Source organism: Eschrichtius robustus, chromosome 3 (assembly GCF_028021215.1).
Source record: "Eschrichtius robustus isolate mEscRob2 chromosome 3, mEscRob2.pri, whole genome shotgun sequence".
Classification (NCBI taxonomy): domain Eukaryota; kingdom Metazoa; phylum Chordata; class Mammalia; order Artiodactyla; family Eschrichtiidae; genus Eschrichtius; species Eschrichtius robustus.
Window position 1 is genome coordinate 189,354,474 of NC_090826.1, and position 17,715 is coordinate 189,372,188.

The 17,715-nt window shown below is 49.1% G+C and overlaps 1 protein-coding gene across 1 annotated transcript; it reads right to left on the minus strand.

Annotated features, from left to right (window-relative positions):
- Positions 1-1,454: 1,454 nt before the first annotated feature.
- ADIPOR1 (adiponectin receptor 1) lies at positions 1,455-17,239 on the minus strand. The gene is made up of 8 exons (XM_068541927.1): positions 17,109-17,239; positions 10,718-10,952; positions 8,868-8,984; positions 7,672-7,843; positions 7,039-7,225; positions 5,851-6,038; positions 4,509-4,702; positions 1,455-4,162 (listed from the first exon to the last, which is right to left on the minus strand). The coding sequence occupies exons 2-8, from the start codon at positions 10,856-10,858 to the stop codon at positions 4,034-4,036; spliced, it is 1,128 nt and encodes a 375-aa protein (XP_068398028.1). The 5' UTR covers positions 10,859-10,952; positions 17,109-17,239; the 3' UTR covers positions 1,455-4,033.
- Between the last annotated feature and the right edge of the window lie 476 nt (positions 17,240-17,715).

Sequence of the window (17,715 nt, forward strand, 5' to 3'; positions counted from 1 at the left end):
CATTGTTAGAGGGGTGTGTCTGGATGAGGTGAGTCAATCAGCCAGGTTCCACACATTGCCCTGCCTTTTTGTTTGGACTCCAGGGATGACTCTGGGTGTTTACAGCTACTGAAGGGTTTCAGTAAGGGAAAACGGGGATGCGCTGTGGAACTCTAGATCAAGTGCGTAGAATATAGGTCAAATCTCTAAACCAGCTAGGCAGAGTGCATTGCATTTTTGTGCCACCAGAGTATGGCAGAAATGAGAATGCGCCTCTTAATTACTAACGTAATCACAGCAGGGCCGCAGCTGCTGCTTTGAAATTCATCGTGAATTTGCACCCAGGCCTACCTCATGCCTCCCAAGGGCTGGTTCCTGCCCCTGACCAGTGATAACACAGATACTAAGGAAGGCACTTTCTGGGGGAGATGGGAATCCTCTGTGAGCCGCTTTTACATCAAGGACTTCTCCCAAACATAGGGCTGTGCTGAACCTTTCTTAGATTGCAAGACAATAGATGTTCTATAGCTAGAGATTAGTCTCTTCCCTAATTGTTTACTTAATGATAGGAAGAGGGTAGAGTCAGATTCTTAGCTTTCATTCTTGGCCTTTCTTTAATCAAAACTTATCAGTGTTTCTATCATCACTTACTTTTCTCCTATATTGCCTAGAACACCGCAGGTCCTCAACAAGTATTTAGGAAGTGAATGAACCATAGCATGCAGTTAGAGAAAGAAGGTAATATTCACCTGCTGCTAGTTAGCAGTTTTGGTAAAGGTAAGGGATAGTGAAATCAGGATTTTTAAATGATCTGAGGCTTTAGAACCTGGGGTTTAAGTCAGAATGATCTCGATTCAGATACTGCAATCCTGTCTGTCATCTTGTGAAAAAGTCTTGGTCTTTTGGGGCCTTAATTTCTTCATCTGTGGAATGGGATAATACCACCTACTTACCAGGGTTAAAAATAAAGACATAAAAGAACATGAAAAGTACAAAGAAGATGCTCAAGACATCAAAGAAGATGTCTCGCTCAGACTGTTTCCCTGGTCCTGTCTACTGGAAGATGAGGAAGCACATACACGTGGGGTCTCACCAATTGCTGTGGGTCTCATATTTCCTCAAGTACAACATGGATGGAGTTGGACCAGATGTGGTTCGTTTCCTTCCAGTTCTTTCTATACTAGTGGTTGCAAACTCAGATGCCTCCAGGGGCCAGGCAGGTGACCACACCGCTGGGTAGGGCCCGAGGATGAACCTGAGAGTGCAGCCCTCTGTAGAGACACAGCCGCTATTGGGCCGAGGTTGATTGTTTCCGAACAGGTCAAGTTTGTGAATGTTTGTGGCCTGCAGGTCAGCAGTTTGAGACCTCTGCTATCAGCTCCCTAAGTACTTTTTTAAACTTAAAAATGTTTTGCATTAAACAGATAGACTTATTATATATGCAAGAAAAAGTGATCACAGTATGAACACCCAGGTATGCAACTCCAATTTAATAAATACAAGCTTTACTTTAGAAATATCCAGTATGTTACCCTGTCCTTTCCCCTTCAGAGGTAACCATTTTTCTGAATTAACATTTCCTTTTTTAAAGTATTCACCATGTTTATACCCTTAAGCTATCATTAACTTTGCACGTTTCTGGACGGTACATCAGTGCAATCACACCAGACGTATTACTCCAAGTAGCCCCACTCCCTCCTCCGAATCTTGAGATTCAACCATGTTGTCATCACTGTAACTAGCTCTCACTGCTAAATAGTGTTTCATCGTAAGAATAAACCAAGATTTATTTTTCCACTCAAAGTTCTGGACAGTTGGCTTGTCTGCAGTATGTTGCTACTATGCAAAGCTACAATGAATCTGTTAGTACAAGCTAAGTTTTTCAAGGGTAACGTTTTTCAGAATGTGAGTTGTGACCCATTGATGAGTTATGAAACAACTTAGTGGGTCAGAACCAGCATTTTTTAAAAAATTTATTTTTGGCTGCGTCGTTGTGCACGGGCTTTCTCTAGTTGCGGCGAGCAGGGGCCACTCTTCTCTGCGGTGCACGGGCTTCTCACTGCGGTGGCCTCTCTTGTTGCGGAGCACGGGCTCTAGGTGCGCGGGCTTCAGTAGTTGTGGCTCGCGGGCTCTAGAGCGCAGGCTCAGTAATTGTGGCACACGGGCTTAGTTGCTCTGCGGCATGTGGGATCTTCCCGGACCAGGGCTCGAACCCGTGTCCCCTGCGTTGGCAGGCGGATTCTCAACCACTGTGCCACCAGGGAAACCCCAGAACCAGCATTTTTTAAATGAAGTAACCTAGGGATAGATATCAGATGCATCTCACATTGTGTTGTTTCATGTAACGTTTGAATGTTGTAACATGTATACTCCACCATGTCCAAAGTGGTCCTACTACTATGTACGGTTCCACCAGCAGCATCTGGTCTGCTCCATATCCATACCAACACTCAGTCTTAGGACTTTTAATTTGTGCCAATCTGGTAGGAGTGAAATGGTTTATCAGGTTGGTTTTAATTACATTTCCCTGATTACCACCGGAGGTAGAGATTTGTTGGCCTAGTTGGATTATTTTTGGAAAGGATCACTTGTTCTCCTAGTTGTACAGACTTGACCCTTAAAGTGAACCCAACTCTGTAACTCAAGAAGATTCCCATCTGGGGACTTCCCTGGTGGTCCAGTGGGTACGACTCCGTGCTCTCAATGCAAGGGGCCTGGGTTCGATCCCTGGTCAGGGAACTAGATCCCGCATACATGCCGCAACTAAGAGTCCACATGCTGCAACGAAGAAGTCTGCATGCTGCAACGAAGATCCCTCGTGCTGCAACTAAGACCTGGCGTAGCCAGAAATTAAAAAAAGAAAAAAAAGATTCCCATCCAATGCCTACACTAGCTCAGAAGTGACTACTGCAGGCCTTTTGCATCCAATGAACAGAACTCGTCGTCAGGCTGAGGACAATTTGCAAAGGCACAAAAAGGCATGGAATAACCTCTTGACGAGACCACCTTAATCAGGGCAGTTTTAAAAGAACTGAAGTCTAAAGTATTAATATTATGTAGTAGGCCTTTGGTGTTCACAAGGCAGATTATCTTCTAATTATTGAACACTACTACAGCATACTAACTTCTCCAGGAAATGTCTGGGCACTAAGTAGAGACACGTAAAGCGGTGTGGAGGAGCAGATGCTAGGAATTCAGTTAGGCTCATTCGCTGGCCCACACACGCCAGCCTGTCAATACCTATGATTCAGATTTGTGCCTCAGCAGAATCTGAAATGATTTTACTGGTTTTAATCCTTTGGACTTATGTGCAAATAGCTGAGACCACTCATGTTAAATCTTTGAATGCCAAGTGTCTTCTGTACTCTTTTATTATCATCATAGTCTTTGCATCAAGATACATAGCAATGATAGCAGGTTTCTTTTTAAAGCTTAGTATTAAATATTAAATATCTTTCCCCACTTTAATTTTACATTACTCTGCCAAGAAAACATTAAAACTCAAGTTATTTGAAGCCTGGACACACTTCCACGATTAGCCGGCTGTGTAAAAGTTGGTGGCTTTGCTCTTCCTGCTGTGTGAGCAGGTCCAGGCCCTAGAAAGATGGACGAGGTTATAACTGTTTTTCAAAAGTGTGCTACAAAAACGGATGGCCTGTTATAAGCCAGGTTACAAAGTCAAGACGGGGGTGAGGGAGGGACAGTTTCTTCCAGAAACAGAATTTCTGAAAAGTCCCAGTCCATCATTTTTCCCCAGAATGGTTGGAGGAGGGGTAAAATCTCAACATGAGCTTCAAAGCCCCGTCTCTGTGAGGGAACAGTAGTTGCCTTACCGAGGGGGGCGCGGCCACGTCTGCCCATCCCCACTGCTCTCAGCGAGGGAATGGAGAGTTTATTGCCCAGTGAGTGTGAAGTGGGCTGAAGCTCGGTTGGTACTGAATTCTCTAAGAGGTTTCTTCTAGAAACAAGACAACTCAGACTCTTCCTCTCACTTCAGCAAAGAAGTTATTTTAAAAGCACTTGGGAAGTTCCTGCTGTGCCCTTGGGGGGCGGCTCAGAGGAGGGAGTCGTCAGTACAGCCTCCTTCCAGGCCGTATCGGAACTCCTGAAGGTTGGAGACCCCGTAGAAGTGGACGAAGGCGGCTGCCACCACCAGGACGTGGAAGATCTGATGAGACTGGAACTGCAGGGACACAAGAGAGGAGCCTCAGGGTGACGGCAGGGAAGGCTGGAGGAAGTGGAGAAGGCACTCGCCTCTCCTCGTTCCTCCCTAAAATTTTTTACATCATAAAAGTGATAAATTTGTTGGAGAAAAAAAATTTTTAAGCCCTGTCAGGGATATGCCAAAATGTTACTATTGGTCACTCCCCTCCCCGCCATTCTCCCACCTACACGCATGGACATGCACGTAGGAACTCGTGTGCAACCCCAGACACTACCTGACCCATGTCTCTCGCTGCCTCTGACTCCGAGCTCTACCTGTGGGCCGGTCTCACCACCACAGGCCCCGCTGAAGCGTCGTTTCTTACCCATATGTCGAATTTTCCAGGGAAGAAGCGCTCAGGAATCCGCGCGGCATAAAGGCCGGCTCCGGTGATGTACATCACAGCCATGAGGAAGAACCAGCCCATCTGGCCCACCGTGGTGGCCTTGACAAAGCCCTCCGCGATTGTAAAGTGCATGGTGGGCACGACGCCGCTCAAGCCAAGCCCCAGGAACACCCCTGAACAAAGCAGACACAGAGCGTCAGGCATGGAAACAGTGCTGCTTGGAAGGCACTGCTGTCTCACTCTGATGAGCTCTTTCTGGTGAACAGTACATGTTCAGGAAACTTAGCGCAAGATGGAGAACACTCAGCAGATATTTCTTTAACATTCAGAATGGGAAGAAGGCTGTGTAGATGCTGATATAGCTATTCCCTCCTAAGGAGCGCCAAGAACGAACGTCTCACAGTCTTTATTATCCGTGAAGCAGCCTAGGCGACCATGTAGGTCAGAACCTCCTGATGGCTGCCTTGGGTACAGAACCGACATGGTGAGGCCTCAGGTGGTTTGCCAGCCAGGGAGGAGCAAGACAGGTTTCCCATTAAGATCAGGACCCTGACCTCCTGAGGAGACAGACAGACCCAGATTACAAGTCGTCAGTGGCCTCTGGACACAAAGTAAGTAAAGGGACGGACAGAACGGGTGGGTGCCGGCTCAACACCACCGCCCTACACGCAACCGCAGGGCAGGGACCGCCTCTCCATTTCTGCAGACGGCCTTGGTAAAGCATCAGTCCGGCACATGGTTGGCACTTGATGAGTACTTAATTCTTTTAAATGAAGGTTAAAACACAGCAGATGTTAAGTCTAAAGGGACCGAAGACTAGTGCTAATTGATGTGCTGCTGCGAGTAATAAAGCTCGAGTCTGGATGAGACAACAGGAAGATGTTTATGCTCACAGCTATCGCGTTACTTGGTAACAGTGTTTATGCCCAAGGTATTTTTATTTACCAAGCCAAGCCTTCCATTTCCTTAGTAAAATAACTTCGGGTGGTTTAATTTTAGCCCCTTGGTTTGAGCTCAGGACTGAGCTCAGTGACCCTCAGGTCACTAAAATGACTGCTTTGTACATTTTTTAACTTCCTCAAACCAAATATAAGAGCAGTCATTTCTACACTTGTAGCTCATTGACCAGGTTGGTAATTATCTGTCCCATTAACATTTTACTGAAATAGTATGAAACTTGGGGGAGAACTGAGCTTTGAAAATGCACGCTGTTTTGAAAGTTCTAAACACAGATCAGGGTCTGGATGGGGGCCCAGGGTTGACCCCCTTGGCCTCAAGGTCCAAATACCTATGAAGTATTGTGCTCTGTCTTCTGACCCACCTGCTCTTGTCTGCCGGTGCTTAGGAGTGGCAAACCGGTCCCACTGTGCCACAATGATGGCAGAGATGCCCAGGACACAGACGATGGAGAGGTAGATGAGCCGTGGCTGTGGGGAGCAGTAGAAGGAGTAATAGAGCCAGGGGACAAAGCTCCCCATAATCAGCAGGGCAATCCCTGAATAATCCAGTCTAAAAAGAGCCACAAAATGAAACGGATCAGTGGGAGAAGTGAAGAACTCTTAGGGCTTGTTAAACTGGTTCTTTCTGTTCTCCAGCTGCTCTCAGATGTGACCACCCCCGACCCCTCACTTCCCACGCGATCTATCCTATATCCTGAATCAAAATCCCATGAGGTCAAGCACTTCTATTTTGCAGTGGCAAAGTCTGAACTGCATCCCTTTCCCCTGGTTGTGAGCAGCTACATCCCCCTCATGGATACTTAAATTCAGGAATTCCATCACAATCCAGCCAGCCCCAGCTTCCACGCAGGAAGGGCTCTGAGTATTCCCCAGTTCTGACAGGTTGAGTTCTAAAAACAAAACCCTTAAATTGGGAGTATTTAAGGTGTACCGTTCTGTTTTAGTCGACTTTTTAAAAGATAAAAATGTTTTCTTGTTACTGGTGTTACTGAGAAAAACAAAATAACTCACCATCACCTCCAAAACCAACAACAACAACAACAACAACAAGCAAACAAACAGAACTCCAGGCTCAGAACTGGGGAATAAGGAGAGCCTTAGAGGATGGACATCTGGGGCTTCCAGCAATATGCGGGCAGCAAAGGTAAGCTTTACTGGACTGGTGGGTCGGAGCACCAGCAGGACGGAGCACAGAAACTTTGCCACGTCCCGAACGGCTTGGGCCACCAGGAAGGTAGGACAGGACTGGGTACTCAGTCCTAGAGAGCAGCCCACTGGTACCCCAAGTTTCACAAAGGGCAGCACTGCACAGGCAGAAAATATACCCACAACTGGACTCCATCTGTTGAGGAGGCTGCAGTGAAACTTTTCATGAAGGATTTAAGAGAAAAGCTTCCTGATCCTTTTATACCCGCAAAACAGAAAGCCCTTCCTCTGGCACGTCAGGGAATCTTTAGGAGTTGCTGGAGTTTCCAGGACCTGCCAGCACCTGGATCACAAGGTGTGACAACAGTGCATGGTCGTTCCCTACCGATGTTCTTCTCACTCACTTGGAAAAGGTCCGAGAGACCTTCTCTGAGTGACAGTAGACGGTGTGGAAGAGCCAGGAGAAGCTGAGGCAGAGCACCGCGCCCAGGAAGAACATCCCGAACACCACCTTCTCCTGAAGGGGGGCCATGAAGTACATGTTTGGTCTGAGCATGGTCAGGATTCCCAGAAAGAGAAACAGCACAAAACCTACAGGACGGAGAGAAAAGAAGCCTGAGGAAAAAGGGAACGTGTGATGATTTAAACCAGCACTAAAGCCACAGGTTGAGCTGTGGGCACCGCGGTCGACAACTTCCGGAGAAAACGGCACCAGTCACACAAACCCAGACAGAAAGAGCATCCTCTGAAATGCTGGCGTTTTGTTTCTACCACGGGGATTATGAAGTGGGAGGAGCTGCCTGCACCGGGGACGGTTCTGACCACAGAGGACGTCGTCTCCTCCCGCTTCCAGGCCCCCCCACCCCTGTCTTACAGACCAGCGATGAAGGGCCCAGCAAGCTCACTGGTAGTTTAAAGGCACGACGCCAGCTGTCAAACTGTCACAACACGTTATTTTTCTTTCCCACGGACAAAGGCTATACAAGTCCTGGGCATTTAAGGAGACAAAAGTCTGCTTTTCCACGCAGACCACTCACCAAGCAGGTGGGTCCAGATGTTGCCGGTCTCCGTGTGGATGCGGAAGATGCTCCTGAAGCAGGCCCGGAAGGAGGGCATGGGCGGCCTGTGGCCGTGCAGCAGGTAGTCGTTGTCCTTCAGCCAGTCGGGGAGCACGTCGTATGGGATGACCCTCCAGCGCCCCTCCCAGACCTGGAACCACACACTCTCTCAGCGGGGCCCGGAGGACGCGCGCCTCCCCAAGGACAAGGGGTGAAGGAGAGCATCAGCCCGGCTCCAGAGGGGCCCGGGGAACGGCGGGGCCAGCCTGGGGCCAGAGAAGCCAAGACACAGCACGAGCGAGGCTACCCCAGGACCAACGGCTCGTTAATGGCTTTGTTCTTGTGTCATGATAGTTCACCTGGACATGCTTAGGTAAGTGGATAAGTGTTTCTCAGTCTTTAAAGAGAATATGGCAGGACCTCCTTTCAGCTACTTGAGTTTTAAAATTCAGTAGATGTAGTGAATGAAAACAAGGAAATGGAAATTATATATATGGTTTTAAAAATATACATTTACCCCTCTGCCCCTCTGCCCCCGGAGACTCTGGTGGCCGCCTGTCCATCCTTTCCCCCCTTTAGATGCTAAGTTCTCACTGGGTTGAGCCTATGACTTTTCAGAGCAGGGCTTCTTAACCTGGGACGTATGGACAATGGACAGTGTTGGAAATTTGGATGGAAAAAAAATTATTTTCAATCACTTCTAACTAAATTTAACATTTCCCTCAGTTGTAAGTGTGAGCAAGCCTAGTATTAGAATTTGTGACTCTGTCACCAATAGAAATCACAGATATTTTCATACACTAGTTTTGCAGATATCAAAATATTGTTTCTACTCATTACCACTTAGAAATTATAGATTCTAATAAAATGCATTATAGCTTGTTATGCATATTTAACGTATTAATAAAGATGCCCGTGTTACTATATCACATTCTAATATTTTGATGACTGTCAAAGGGACTGATAGCAAAAATAGTTAAGAACTCCTGTTTTAGAATATATTTTGAGCAACGCCAACACAGTAGGCAGTAAAAATTTAGCCAGATTCCCCTTGATTTACTTCACCGTAAAGAAAACCAAGCCCACGCACAGGAGTGAAAGCTCTTCCCCCCAGTGCATGCCTGCCACGTGGGGGGAGCCCAGGTGAGCCTGCCCGCCCCCCTCCAGGACAGGACCTTATACACAAACTCCTCCATCTTCTCCATGGCATGGTGGGCTTGCAGGGGCAGTGTCAGCACCCGCACCTCCTCCTCTTCTTCCTGAGGCACTGGGCATGCCTGCTCTTCTTCGGCCTGCAGGAACGAAGGAAACATACACCCACCCCAGGAGTTCCCTAGTCCACAGTGAGCGATCCAGAGAAACCCCAACTCACTGCCCTCTGCCCAGCCTCTCTCCCACACACAGGCCTTGTGGCCTTTTCTCCTACAGCATGACAGTGCACTAGTTTACAACTCTGTAAATGCTGGAGCGAAAGCCCAACGCAGCACACGGGGGACAGACGGATGGACACTGGCACCCGAGGCACACGGGACTAGCGCACCAGGCCTACATGCTCTGTTAAGTCCGAACAGCCCACCCTTATCGCTTAAGACAGCGGTTCTTAACTTGCCCCAATTTCCCGAATATTTCTCTCTCCCAGATCACTGAATTCTCAAAATAATGAAAAAGACAGAGTTTCAGAGATTCCCCTAACAATTTAAATCTCTTCAGTTCTCTGTTCACTGGCTCTGGGGATGCCACCGCGACTGAAACTCTGCATCCACAGCAGCTCCCAGGAGAAGCAGGGCCTCAGAAGTGGTTCCGCGAAAGAAGCTGCAGGCCCTCCTGTGCTGTACGGAGGCCTGACACACAGTGTGCAGTCCGACAGCCCTCGCCTCCCAGGGAGAGAGGCTCCGAGCCATGCAGGCGGACGGCAGCTCCTCCTCCCGGCTGTTCTTTCTCCTGTGATGCTTCCTCTTAGATTTCGTGACGCACACTGATATAGACCCCCTCTCCCCCCATTCTCTCTCTCCCCCTCCGTAACGGAGTCCTTGGTTTCACTCAGGGTGGCAATGCTACTGCAATTTTGCTCAGGCAAAATGAAAAGACCACATCGATGTGCATGAAGTACTGCCAGGTGCTTTCAGGAAGGGTGGGCCCTTCTCCCCCACCCCCACCCCCGCCCCTCGGCGACACATTAAGAATGAGATGGAAGAGCAGGACAGGTGCCTGCCCGGAGTGCAGCGTCCACACCAGCCTGGAGCGGCTACTTCCAGAATTCTTCTACGTGAGAGACTTCTACCTTGTCAAAGCTACAGGTTTGTTTTTTTTTTTTTTAAACATCCTTATTGGAGTATAACTGCTTTACACTGTTGTGTTAGTTGCTGCTGTATAACAAAGTGAATCAGGTATACGTAAACATATATCCCCATATTTCCTCCCTCTTGCGTCTCCCTCCCACTCTCCCTATCCCACCCCTCTAGATGGTCACAAAGCACCCAGCTGATCTCCCTGTGCTATGCGGCTGCTTCCCACTAGCTATCTATCTGTTTTACATTTGGTAGTGTATATGTGTCCATGCCACTCTCTCACTTTGTCCCAGCTTACCCTTCCCCCTCCCCGTGTCCTCAAGTCCATTCTCTACGTCTGCGTCTTTATTCCTGTCCTAACCCTAGGTTCTTCAGAACCATTTTTTTTAGGTTCCATATATATGTGTTAGCATATGGTATTTGTTTTTCTCTTTCTGGCTTACTTCACTCGCTACAGGGGTTTTTGTTTGTTCATTATATGAAGCCCAGCCTAATCTTGCCTGACTGCTTCCTTCCTTGAAGCACAGACAGGCGCTGACCACTTGCAGGATTTCAGGTCTTGTGCTAAGCACTGGGGTATAAGCAACCGCTTACAGTGGGAAAAACAGATAAAAAGAGTTACACTACAGGTGATGAGGACTGGGGTAGAGAGAGTCCCTTGGGGAGACAGTCGAGACCTTAAGAAACGGAGACCGATAGGCCTAAGGGGAGAGGCAGGCCCTGGGGGGACAACTTACTTTGGTCGGGCTGGCGACGCCCCGCTTGCCCTGCTCCTCTAGCAGGGGGCCCAGCTCAGCCAGCTCCACTGTGTCAGCCTCCCTGTTCCCGGCAGGAGCCCCATTGCCCTGGGCCACCACAGGTCCTTTGTGAGAAGACATCTGGCTGGTACCTCAATGCTCTGCGGCTTCAGCTTGGGGAAAGGGTGGGGTCTCTCGGCCCCAGGGGGCAGAGAGTTCCCTGTGATGGAAGACACTGAAAGCAAACACAAACACAAAGGGTGTCGACACTTTATTCCTCTTACATCTCATTTCTACGAGTCAATACACAGGGACTAAGACACAGCCCCTCAACTAACAGCCTCTCCAGTCCTAGAGGCCAGTTAAGCGCTTTTGTTCTCCTCTTAACTATCACCCTTTACTTGGAACCTCACTAATCTTAAAGATAAGGCTGAAAACCTAGTTGCTTGCCTTCAAAGGATTTGTTTTTTGCACCAAACTGTCACCACAGAAAAACAGCTACCCGCCCAAGTCCCTCCCACACGTACGGAGCCAAGTTTAGCCCACCATTCCCAGAGCTAGTCTGCCCTGGGAAGTCCTGGCTCTGAGACTGAGGAGCAAAACGAGGAAGCCGACACCTGGCTGTAATTACTACGAGGCCACCCAGGCTTAGACGTGAACTAACTGCCGACTGAACTCAGTGGGCTTTACCTACAAATGCTCTGACACGTGTGCCTTGCACACAAAAGGAACTTGGCTGTGGGCTAGGTGCCCAGTGGTTAATTTCTCTGCCAGGTCTACTACTTCTATTATAGGATCACAGCCTGGGTTTAACACCTGGACAGCAAGCTTTCCTCACAGCCGCTCCTTACAGCAGCAATAACTTGCCTGGACGCGGGAGGCTGAAGGCAGGAAGCAGCCCAGCCTTGCCCTCTGCCACCAAACAACCGGCTCAGCAAGCTGTCCCAGCAACCATGGCTCATGACCTACGCCCCACTCAAACGAGCTTTTCAGAGACCTGAGACAGGCACACAGATCCTGTAAGGAAGTAGTCTTTAATCAGGCCCCAGGGAGATGAAGGCAATACGGAAAGGAGGGGAAAAGTGCCCCAAGATTTCCACCCCCGCAACAAAGGCGTTTACTGCTTGCAGCAAGAGGAGCCAGAATATTCACATTTTCTTGCACTGGTCACCTAAGCCCCGATAACCACAGGGCAATGCAAAGAGTGCCAGGCGACACCTGCACATGGAGTGAGCTGCATGACGGGGAGGAAACGGAAGCTCGGGGTACCCACACCTTGCCTATGGGCAGTCAACACAGCCCTGCTCCCGAGCAAGGCACCGTGTCCGTCCCCCGTGGCTGTTCACCAGACATCCATCTTTGGCATCTTGTACCAGTTCTTTGTTTACCCAACGGTGATCTCAATTCTTTCTCAGGGATTATCATGGGATATATGCAGTCAGGTGAGGGCAATCCTCAAGTTTCAAAACAGTCATGCTACGCTCAACACACAAGCACAGCTGAAAGCTACTGGCAGAGCTGGTTCAAGAGAACAGACGCCCATAACTCAGTGCACGCAGACCTGTCTACAGTGTCAACACACAGGCAGTTCCTCTTCTTCCAAATGTGCAAGACTCTGACAAGAGAGATGCCAGCCCACAGTCATAGCCAACAACTGAGCCCAAGGAGAACAGGAAATTGGAGGCCTCTGAAACCTCAAGAGATAGGCAACCCATGTAAGCAGAAACATTGGGAAATCTTTCTCAATAAGCTGACCACAAAACATATTTCCTCAAAGTGAAGTACTACTGAATAAACAGCTTAAATAAGAAATAATTTATACTGGGGTGAAAACATAAATAGCTTTGGGCGTCTTGGAGAAATCTGAAAAGGGGAATATACTCAGCTATTCTAGAATACTGCTGCCAGTATTTGAGGGGTGGCCACTAGGGCTTAAAACAGATATATAGATATAGATATAGATATTCTCAGGTTCTGGGATACAACACTACATAGATCACAAATTTATACATATCCCTGATTTTGGTCAGAACACGTATTTCAAAATGAATGAATGAATGAATGAATGAATGAGGCAGCATTCCAGCAAGAAGCATATGACCTATTAGCTTCTGTTGCTAGCTAAGGGTTTATGGACTTGTGCTTGTAGGGCTTTCTCCTGTCCCTCTCCCCAGAGTAAGCCAACACATTCACTGCATACTTAACAAATGTATTTAGTGCCAGCACCCTAAGGTACTTTAAGGTACTGTGCAAAATACAAAGTTGAACAAGTTAAGTCATTGTCTTGAAAGAGCCTGTAATCAGATGGCATAAGATAATCTGTGATATGTACAAAACCAGTGATACAATTGCACTGCTCCAGGAGGACAGTGGACGGAGGACCCCTAAACTAGGATGGCCACACACTAAGTTCAGTTACTTTGAGTGCTGTCATGTCACCATAGTGAGCAAAGTCCACTGTTCAGCTGGGTCTTCTAAACTGTAGCAACACAGGGGCAGGAAAGGGAGAGAGAGGGGTCAGAGGTCTGGCAAGAAAGAAAAGCCAATAATGCTAGGACCTGAAAATATAACTTGACAGCGTGGACCACTCACAACCAGCTGGGAATTACTGCAAGCAAGCATTTCAGTTTCTACTATATAACACCAGCCTCAGTCCCTAAAATGTTAAGACTGACTCTGGGAGCCCTCAGGAGAGCCGAATGTACTTCAGCTTTCTACTAGCTTTCCTATCCTTACCTATTTTAGAGGAAACACATTTTCCCTCAAACTCGCCACACCCAATATAGCAATTATAATTGGGCCAGACTCCACTGAGTGCATTTTTGTTGGGATTTCTTCAATTCAAGCTGATAAATCTTTACCACTAAGCTTTCCAACTGGATAAACCTATGACATTAGAGAATAAAGCTGTGGAGGCAGGGAGGTGCTTGTGTTCCTATAAATAAGATTATCTGGTGCCAAACTAGGGAAAGGACTGATTCTTAATTGCCAGCATTTGCTGGTGAGTTTATTTCTCTCACACTTTTGGAGACATTTATTTTGTGAACCAGTTCCCAAGTTTTCCAGGCTATAGCACATTCCTTCCCTGGAGTCAAAGGCACAAAACTTCTTCTAGGAGTTTTTAATCTGGGGTCCCTGGGCCCTCAGAGGTTCCATGGGTAAGCTGCATCTTACGCCTACATGACTCTCATTGTTCTAAAGCAAGACTAGCCTAGCAGTAAAGACAACACAGCCATCTTCTCCTCTACCTGCTTCTCTTTCTTAGGGAAGGTGGTTTCACAGCACTGCTGGGGGGAAATGAGTCAAGGCAAAGGCTTATGTTTGAAAACTATCAAATTGCAGTAAGGGCGCCTCAGCTTTCCTATTTGATCACAGTGTCACTGACTTAAGAGTCTGCAGTGAAAAATCACAATGTAACTTTCTTTGTAGCTCTTCTCCAGATAAAGCTATCCCAACAGAAGGGGTCTGTTTTTTTTTTGATCCCAGAGACAGGTAAGCTTTTCAAATGCCGTGACAGAAAGAAAAAAAGTAAAGTATACAGGAATATGAAGGTGTTTCGTACCAGTCCTTGTTTTTAATACATGGCTTTTAAGTAAATTACACGTATATGGCCACTACAGTTACACATTATAGTGATAACTTTATATTGTGAAAACCCCGATGAAACAAAAGCAAACTAGGTGCATGTCTAAAAGCCAATCACTTGGAACCAGTTTGCCTAGAGGGCACTTTCAAGGATCTCTTCAATCCAAGATAGCTAAAACTTTATAAACGTTAATCACGTCCCCAACATTTCTGAGCAGGTAAAGGGAATCAACTTTGAGTACGGTGAGAGGAACAAAGTCCAGTGGGTGCCATGAGGGACAAATGGACATTAAGGACAAAATGTAACAACTTTGATGAGTACCAGCACCAGAAAATCCCCCACCAGTATTAATAAAGCTTCTGGATTTAAAGATGACTGTTTAGTTCACCAGCATGATCACAAGTAGATGGGACAGCCGCGTCCCCCGCTGTCAACAGCCGTGGTGGCTGCCGTGCCTCCCAGTCGTCGGGGTGAGACGTCCGGATTCGGGCTCCGACTCGGGCCCGCCAGGCCGGAGCTGAACCTGGTCCCAACGCCGCGCGAGGCCAGCGCGGAGGGGCTGCAGGCCTGGGTCGCGGAACCGCCTCCCGGCGGGGAGTACCCGCCTTTGGTGGCCTGAGGAGCTCCAAGGTTCCTAGACCGTGACAGTGCGCCCACCTTGATGGGGGAGAAGGGAACGTTGGTGGACAATTTGCCTTTGTTTAAGGTAGTCCCAAAAGCTGCAATGTGAGTAAAATCTAAAGTACGTTGGGGAAAAACGAAATTTCATTCCCTCAGAAATCTCTCATTGATGCCATCCTATATTTGAGATTTTTGGTCAAGCCTTCGAGCTTTAAGAAAATAGGTATGTTTCTCCTCGGTTTCTGGTGCTACATTGGCGGAAAGGGAAACTGACAAGAGCGTTAAAGACTTTCCGTTTGGCTTTATAGTAAAGGAGTCAAGGACATTTCTTAGGGAAATAGAGAACAAACTTCTGGGCCGAGAACGAAGTGCAAATGTCTTTTATCCATCTGCGAATACCACTGATTATACACAACACGCGTGGCACTGTGGCTACAGAGAAGGCAAAGAGACCAGTTAGTGCCTTCGCATGGCTGCTGGCCTCTATTTTAAGAGGAGGCAATAACTTCTGTTTTCTACTAAAACCACTACAAGGCTAAATGCCATGAAGTGCTGGAGGAATTCAGAAGAAAAGCTCAATTTTAGTTGGAATAATCAGGAAAGGTACGGTGGAAGATTTTAAAAAAGGATCTTGATAGGTAAAGATGCGATCAAGGCATTCCAGAAGGGTAGTGCTATGAACCTAGGCAGGCTTGAAAGAACAAAGTCCCCAGGGCAATGAATAATCCACCTTCCATAAGGAAGTCTTGGAAAGGTAAAACGAGGCCAGACTTAAGAAACTGGAGACAGCCTAAAAGGCTACCTACGGTGGTGCACTTTATCCATTAGCAATGGGGAGCCTACTGGGTTAAGGCTGCGCCCTTGTCTGAGCTTCCCTCCTACTTGCAGGCAAAGTGTTTGCTTAAAATTTCTGTTTATCCCCTGGGGATCATGTAATTTCTTGGCCACTGAGCACTGAATGCTTTTAGATTCTACTCAGAAATTAGGTATAGTTTTGTGGAGGTCTACCCTAAGACGGTTGCTCACAGGGAACACAGCAGTTTTTAAGACTGATCCCCCAAGTATCAACCACTATAAGGTAACACGGAAGTTACTCCTGGGATAAAGAAGTTTAGTGGCTGCAAGCTGGGAACTACCACCCTGACGCTGCAACCTGTTTGACACCAGCCCGCCTAAGTTCCTAGCACTAAGTTCCTGTATGGACGCTACAAAACCTAAGGAACAGCAGTTGCTTCATCACCGGTGACGCAACCCCTATTAAGAGAGAAAAGCAGGAGACAGGTCCCACGCTCACTTCATTTCAGAAAAGAACCAGCCATTATAGCGTTCGCTTGATTTAAGTCAGTGGCCTATATAGTCCCTGCTGTGTTTTCTAGCCTTTCTTCTACATACTGGGGGGAAACTATGGTTAATCCAGCTAAGTACTTTGTAGGCCTCCTGTTGCTCCTCTGACACCTGAAACTATGTAAATGAAATTCGCCTTGTCAGTTTCCCTTTCGCCAATGTAGCACCAGAAACCGAGGAGAAACATACCTATTTTCTTAAAGCTCGAAGGCTTGACCAAAAATCTCAAATATAGGATGGCATCAATGAGAGATTTCTGAGGGAATGAAATTTCGTGTTTCCGCAACGTACTTTAGATTTTACTCACATTGCAGCTTTTGGGACTACCTTAAACAAAGGCAAATTGTCCACCAACGTTCCCTTCTCCCCCATCAAGGTGGGCGCACTGTCACGGTCTAGGAACCTTGGAGCTCCTCAGGCCACCAAAGGCGGGTACTCCCCGCCGGGAGGCGGTTCCGCGACCCAGGCCTGCAGCCCCTCCGCGCTGGCCTCGCGCGGCGTTCGGACCAGGCTCAGCTCCGGCCTGGCGGGCCCGAGTCGGAGCCCGAATCCGGACGTCTCACCCCGACGACTGGGAGGCACGGCAGCCACCACAGCTGTTGACAGCGGGGGACGCGGCGCGCAAGGGAGGGGCCACGAAGGTGGACACCCGACGCGGAGTGGCCGGAGGCGCGGCCGGCTTCGGGCGGGGGTCTCGGGGCCCTCGAAGCCCTCGGGACGCCCGGGCGGGCCGGTTCCACGGCTGCCGCCTCAGGCCCGCGCCGAGGCTCCCAGGGGGCCCCGCGCTCCGGCCTACCCCTGCCCTCCCACCCGCTCGCCGCGGAGCCCCGGGAAACTTACGGCAGGCGGCGGGCTCTGCTCGGGACCACTGACCCCGCGCTACATCCCGCGGCGTTAGAGACGGCCTGTGGCCGAGCGGCCGGAATCTTCTGCGCCCTCCCCGCGCCGGAAGGGGCGCGCACCCGCACGGCGTCACCTCCGCGGGAGCGTCACGTCCTCACGGACGCTCCGCCCCCTTGGCCCCAGCAAGGCCCAGTCACAGGCCGGCTTCTCAGCCCTGCCCCGAGCGGGCCCCTCCCCTCCATCTGGCCCCGCCCCCTCCAGCCCGACAATCTTTCCTCAGTCCCAATCATAGGCCCGCTCCCTCGGCCCCGCCTCCCCCACGCGGGGCCCCGCCCCTCAGGACGGCCCTCGCCCCCCTCCGCGTCTCGGCGGCGCCTCAAGTCCCAATCGCAGGTCCTCTCCCCTCGGCCCCGCCTCCTGCGCGCGGGCCCCGCCCCCTCGCTCTGCTCCAATCGTAAACTCCCCCCTCGCAAGGCCTCGCGGGGGCCACGCCCCCAAGTTGCAAACTAGGGCGAGTGACGGAGAAGGAATTTCAGGGAATTAGACCGAACCCTGCGAAGGAATGCCGAATTTCCTACCCTGCATCTTGTCCTCTAGGCTGGGC

Excerpts from the sequence above, each read along its gene's own strand:
- ADIPOR1 (XM_068541927.1), bottom strand. The coding sequence starts at position 10,858 with ATGTCTTCTCACAAAGGACCTGTGGTGGCCCAGGGCAATGGGGCTCCT. Across the intron at positions 8,985-10,717 it reads GCGTCGCCAGCCCGACCAAA|GCCGAAGAAGAGCAGGCATG; the intron begins GTAAGTTGTCCC and ends TCGTTCCTGCAG. Across the intron at positions 7,226-7,671 it reads CATCTGGACCCACCTGCTTG|GTTTTGTGCTGTTTCTCTTT; the intron begins GTGAGTGGTCTG and ends TCCGTCCTGTAG.